This window comes from Citrus clementina, unplaced genomic scaffold, assembly GCF_000493195.1.
Source record: "Citrus clementina cultivar Clemenules unplaced genomic scaffold, Citrus_clementina_v1.0 scaffold_9, whole genome shotgun sequence".
Taxonomy (NCBI): Eukaryota; Viridiplantae; Streptophyta; class Magnoliopsida; order Sapindales; family Rutaceae; genus Citrus; species Citrus x clementina.
In genome coordinates, this window is record NW_006261964.1 from 18,491,902 (window position 1) to 18,498,565 (window position 6,664).

Genomic DNA, 6,664 nt, shown 5'->3' on the forward strand with positions numbered 1-6,664 from the left:
ATACCATTGGAAAGATAATTAGGTTAGCTTTCCAATACATTTTATAGAGCTAGATTTGGAGTTCTCTAGAAGGAGTTATGACCAATTCATTACAGCTTGTTCAGACTTGGGATTTTCAACGACTCCTTTGTTTTTCAACTTCATTTGTTTGTTTTGTTTCAAGTTTGTCAATGTGTAAGGTAAGTCTACCATCAATGATGGTGGGCTAACATTAAGTTTGTTAATGATAGCATTAATTATAGTAGGCTAACATTAAGTTTGTCAAAGATGGCATCAATTATGGTGGGTTGGTGAAGAATTTTGAAGCATCTTTTGACAAACCTACTTGAAGGATTGTTCCAATGTTTTCATTTGTATTTTTTAGGGTCTTGGGTTTCTATTGGTCTATTTAAGCTCAGCAACCTTGCTATGTAAGAAAAAATTAGAGATTAATGTTATTTGAATTTGAAAGAATTATTATTTCTTTGGTTCTTTTGAGAACTAGTGAACTTATCAAGAATTTGTATTTTTGTGGCGTTCAAAAACTAGACTTATCACTCACCTTCTCATGTACATCTTGAGTGTGGCGTCAATATCATTCTCCATATCTCTAGTTCATGTTTTTTTTTAGTATTGGGTCAAGGTTTTGTTTGTCATAAATATGTTTAGAACTTTCTTAGAAAGTTGAAACTACAAATTAAGTGTGAGTTTCAAAGTTTCATTGTGGGATTCGTATAATTAGAAATGAAAAAATGTCGGGCTTGACAAAGTTCAAGCTTGGCCCTAGGAGGTCTTTTGTTAGGGCGGGTGATAAAACCCAAATTCTACTACATTTTTTTAAAAATTATTTTCACTTTGTATTATAAATTTATAATTTATATAATTTCAATTTTTTATTGCATTAGGCTTTAAAAATTAGGTTTATAGGATTTAAAACTATAAATTTACGTTATGGGTAAATTAAACATTTGCAAAAGGTGTATTTTAATTAAAATAATATATATTTTTAAACTCTTAGAAATCCAAACCCAACCTAGATATTTATAAAAAATGTTCGGATCGAGCCAAAGCCGGCCCGAAGTATCTACACTTAGGGCGGGCTTTCTTTGCCATCCGTACATTAACTCAAGTTAGATTACAGTCGCGTAATCGAGTCTCCGCTTCTTTAACTGCTTTTGCCGTTGGGGGAAAATCGACGACAGAGGTCAACATTTAACTCGCACGTAATCCGTCAGATCTCCAGTTAAAACCGTAATATGTCCACGTCAGCTTTTAGTTCGAATTTGAGCGGGCAGAACCAGTAAACAACAAAATCTGTTAAAAACAGAAGAGGAAACAAAAAGCAAGTTTTGCTTTTCTTTTGGTTAATTAGTTAAAAAATAAATGAAAAAATGTCAATCTCAACTCTTGAATCTTGCAAGAAGAGAAAAAGAAGGCCGAAACTGTTCGGGTTCCATACGTTTATGGAATCGGGTTGCCCGATAAGCCCCACCGGTGCATTTCGCGATAACGTGAGACAGTTTTTATCAGCATGTGGCGAGCTTGAAGATTACAAAGTTGAAGGCATGTCCATTTGGTGCACTCTTCTAGTTCACGAGAGCAGCAGTATTGTTTTTCCTCTTTACACCATCGAAGAGCACGTCAAGCACTCTCCTCAGCCCTACTGTGATCAATGCCGATGCTCCGGTTGGTTTCTCTAATTTTTGCCCTGCCCAATTCTTGATTTTTCCCTATTGGGGTTTTGTTAATTTTGTGGAATTGTTTTTTTTATTTTCCCTGTTTGTTCCCCCTTTTAGGTTGGGCTAATCATTATATGTCAAAACGCAAGTATCATTGGATAATACCAATTGACTGTGACTGGAATAAGCCCCTTGAGGATGGTGTTTTTGATCTTCAGACCCATATCTTGCATGGGTTAATTCACTGTAATGGCTTTGGTCATCTTCTCTCTATTAATGGGATTGAAGGGGGTTCTGGCTACCTCTGTGGTAGAGAAATCATGGATCTTTGGGACCGTATTTGTACAAATCTTCGTACCTGGTAAATAAAAAATTTCGCTTGTTGATTGATTATTTCTTATAATCTTAATTGAATATATATAAATCTCCCCTAGTGATTGATTGCAGCAAAGTCACTGTTGAGGATGTATCAAAGAAGAAGTCAATGGACCTTCGGTTGCTTCATGGGGTTGCATACGGGCATTCATGGTTTGGTAGATGGGGATACAAATTCTTTCATGGAAGCTTTGGGGTGAGAGAGCAAAATTATAACAGAGCGATTGAAATTCTCAGCTCTTTGGAACTTGACAATATAATTCAAGATTTCTGTGGCACGGATCTGTGCAGAGAAATGAAGCAAATATTTCATCACTATCGAGATATGAGTGAAACTCTGTTGCTCACACTAAAAGATCTTCTCAGGTTTATGTTAACTGTCAAATCTTGTGCTTCTGCACAAAAGAAAACAATCATGACCACTACAAAGCCTTCAAAAAGAATGACCCTGAGGATTAAGTCTGTGGTGAAGGATAAATCTGTCAACTATAAAAGATTCAGTGCTGTTGTTGCTAAAATGGATAGCAGATGGTCTGCGAGAAGACTAGAATCTGCAGCAGAAGTGATTGTTAATGCATTACAAGAACAAAAGGCAGAGAACTTGGGTCGTGGTGGAGGGATGAGCCGGCAAAAATTAAGAGATGCAGCCAGGATGCACATTGGGGACACAGGGTTACTGGATTATGTGTTGAAGTCAATGAACAATGTAATTGTTGGGAGTCATATTGTGCATCGTGCAGTGAATCCAGCCACTCGGCTATTGGAATACACAATTCATGATCTCTGTGATGGTGCTGGAATCTCAGAGCCAGGACCAGAGATCTCTGACGAGCCCCTCCCACCCTTAGCTCTAGAGACAGGATCTGATGTTTACAGTGAAGTGGTCTATTTGTATATGAATGTACTATTGAATTACCCAGAATCAGAATTAGTGGCACTGGCAACACAGGCAGTTCTTGACAGCAAGCACTTTGTGAAGGAATGGCCATTTAGGGATGAAGATGACCAATTTCTGAGATTTAAATGCCAGGTGATGCCTAGTTTTGTTGATTCAGAAACTGATTTGACAGGAAAATTACCACCTGGGGAGTTGGTCATGATTCCATTGCATTCCACAGTTTTGGAGCTCAAGGAAGCTGCAGAGAGTGCATTGAGGGATACTTACTGTATTATGGAAAATCTTGTGGTAACAGATGTTGGAAACATGCAAAAACTGGATGATGGAGAATTGTTGTTTGGAGCGGTAGAATCAGGTTCACAAGTTTGGATACAAGGATATGGGATTGATTCAGACTCTAAATTGAGGTACGAAGGTGGGAATGACAAATGGATTGTAAAATGCGAATGTGGAGCTCAGGATGATGATGGTGAGAGGATGGTGGCATGTGACATTTGTGAGGTGTGGCAGCACACGCGTTGCCTTGGCATTGAAGATTCTGGAACTGTGCCACCACTGTTTGTTTGCCCAAGGTGCTGCTCTTCCTTTGCACCATCAAGAACCGAATCTTCTTTCAGGTTTTTGGGTTCCAATGATTTGCTGTTGGTCCCAGAAACTGAATACGGCACAGAGAGAGTTGTATTCAATGATGATATTGGGATGTCGCTTTGATGAGTGTCAAGATCATATGCTTCTGGCCTTCCATTAATGCCTTTCATAAAGATTTTGTGGGGTAGGTAAAATGTTCTGTTACATTGCATTCTGTAGATGTTTCTGAAAATCTAAAATCTAGAAGAGTTAGATACCATTCTAGAGCAGCAGATGTAGAACTCTAGGCTTAAGTAGATGTGAAACTGCTATATGAAAGAATTATGGTTAACGTTCATATTAGGTCAGAATTATGCTCAAATGAAACATATCATCTTTTGATCAAATAAAGAATTCAACATTTTACTTCTTGTTGCATTTGTGAATCTTGCTTATTATTCCTGATTCAATTGATCACACAATTCTAGCAGTTTGCTTTGCCTGAGTGTTGTCACATTTCATTAAGTCCTTTATTCCCCTTTATTTGTTTATTTTTCGAAAACAAGAGTTCCTTGTCTGCAAGCGGTCTTGATTTGTTTTGTCATTAAAGTTTGTTGATGCAGACATGTTTTGGTGACAATTATTGCTCAATCTTTTCATGTACCTAGGTAAAGCTTCTGAACTTTTAAAAGAAACAATGTTACTTTCTGGAGTACAGTCTTTTGGCTTGTGGTTTGTATTTACCGGTAACTGGTAACATTTCTAGCAGCACTGAGCTGGCTGCCACAGGTGTTACTATTCTTCTTCGCATTGTGATCGAATTAGTTTAATTTTGTCCCCAAAATAACAAATACTTCCCCATTGGTTTTTGGTTGAGCCTGATGTAAACATCTTTCTCTTCCTGTTTGCTTTACCTTATTGTAATCGCAGAATTCTGCGATGCAAACCCATTAAATAACAAGGTCTTGGTCTTGTACATACGAAGCCCAAACGTGATGGGTCTCCTAACCTTAGCTTGACGTCTCCTTTGAAAGAGCAGATACCTCAATATCTATCATATGAGTCACCACCAATCCCATCCATCACGCTACAACATAATTCACATAATTTTTATAAATAATCCAAAAATATAGATTAATTAGACTAAAATGCTTTTCTGACGTCAAGTGTTAACTCCAGTTCATGTCAAATTTGGTCAAGGACTTGAATGAAACAAAATATAATTATCAAGCACTTAAGTAATGCTATTCTTTTATTTTTTTAACTTTTAACTCATGAGTCATGATTGCCGTTGGTTGTGAGCTATTTTTAAAAAACAATAGGGAAGGAAGGACTTGAAGTGACAATAAGGTAGCGTTTGTTTTTTTATTTGAAATTTGAATAAATCTGAATACGAATATTTGAATAACATGTTTGTTTTTTTTTTAAATATTTAAATATAAGTGACTTTTTACTAGTTTTTATAAATAAAAATATTTTAAACATGGCTATTTAACATTTATATCCTTATAAATCAAATCAAAAAAAGAGATTATGTTTTATAATTTAAGAAATAAGTACATTGTATAGATATATATTTTGAATATAATATTTACCTCTTATTCAGACTTTTCTTCTTTCAAATAAAATTCACATAAATTTAATTTTTCTATTCGGATGTAAATGTGTGAAAATTAAACATAAGTTAAAAAAAGTAAAATAAAAAAAAAATCTGAAATTAATGAAATTTTAGACTTCAAACATTTAAAATCTAACTAGTGATGGTGAATGGATTTGGATCTAGAGGTAGGGGCATTCGGATTTGGATTCACATTGATATTTTCATATCTGAATCCCATCCAGACTTGTAAATGCAAAAAAATATGCGGATCTGGATGCGGATAATATCTGCAAAGATTGCAGGCAGAGATCCTGTATATCCGGATCTGCATCAATTCAACAATTTAGCATATAATTTAAAATTTAATAATTTACCTAATAATATTAGATAAAATCAAATCATAATTTAACCATTAACAATTCAATTCTTAAAATAACATATAACACCATAAACTCATAAATAAAAATACCATAACAAAAATCATATATCAAGAATAGTATAAAATTCAAGTTTAATACCACCACAATTCCACAAATAAAATTACATAAACACTACAAACCCGAATAAAATAATATAGATCCCTATATATTTTTTAATTTAATTTAACTTATATATTTTTTTAATTAATCCTATTATGTTTTTATTTAACTTATACATTTTTATTTAATTTTAATTTAATAAATAATTTAATTAAAAAATAATGTATATTTAGCTATTTAATTTTCTAGATGCATTTACATTCGAATTTATAGACTATAAGTTTTAGCATTCGCATCCAAATTTTTTAATGTGTAGATCTAAATTTTTCTATATTCAGATCTTCCGAACCTTTACAGTTCCCATCGAACCTAGATTGCTTTGCCACCCTTACATCCAACTCTTAAGACTATAAACCTATAATATTATTTAATACCATCTAACTGCGTTTTAGTTAAGTTTGTTGAGCCTCATGTGCCTCATGTGCCTCATGTGCATGTCTTTTACTAGAACTTTTGGTTGGGTCTCTCTCTGCTGTCATTTAACTTGAAAATACCTTAACTTGTTCTGTTGCTTGAAAAGCAAAGAAAAAGTATTACGTACACTAATTTTTCTTTTTCTTTTTATTTTGGGTAATTAGTTAGAAGTAAGAACACAGAACACTGTACACATGCAATGCGATACATGGTGTCCACAAAAGCAATTCCAAGTTGTTCTCATGGTCATCATGGAATCGGAATCAAAATACAAATAATACCCGCGAGATGACAGCCTTCGATAATCCGACCTGTGGTCCCCACGTCCATGTGCAATCTTTGCAATTTTTTAACTCTCAAATATCTCCTTTTTCATATCATGATTATCATTTTGTGATTCGCTTGCATTAAAGTCTTTTTATCTCTCCATTTCAGCAGTTGAGCTGGAGCTAGAGCTCTTGCCCTTTACTTTTCAGTGAAATGCATTTATTATGTATATGCATTTAATTATTTAAAGCTCTGTAAAGAAAAAGTTAACAATTTTGTTTCCTTTCTTAGAGCTTAACTTAACTGAGAGAAATTATAGGAGGGAGATGAAGGAAAAAACTTGTGT

At 34.4% G+C, this 6,664-nt stretch overlaps 1 protein-coding gene across 2 annotated transcripts; it reads left to right on the forward strand.

The window, feature by feature from the left end:
• The first annotated feature begins 1,109 nt into the window (after window positions 1–1,109).
• On the forward strand, window positions 1,110–3,867 carry LOC18032047 (PHD finger protein MALE MEIOCYTE DEATH 1). 2 transcript variants are annotated; one of them, XM_006421018.2, is made up of 3 exons: window positions 1,110–1,665; window positions 1,776–2,019; window positions 2,106–3,867. In XM_006421018.2, the coding sequence occupies exons 1-3, from the start codon at window positions 1,371–1,373 to the stop codon at window positions 3,640–3,642; spliced, it is 2,076 nt and encodes a 691-aa protein (XP_006421081.2). In that variant the 5' UTR covers window positions 1,110–1,370; the 3' UTR covers window positions 3,643–3,867. The 2 variants fall into 2 exon arrangements, with proteins under 2 accessions (XP_006421081.2, XP_024038597.1); XM_024182829.1 differs by lacking the exon at window positions 1,110–1,665 and having other exon boundaries at window positions 1,837–2,019; window positions 2,093–3,867.
• The last annotated feature ends 2,797 nt before the right edge of the window (window positions 3,868–6,664 follow it).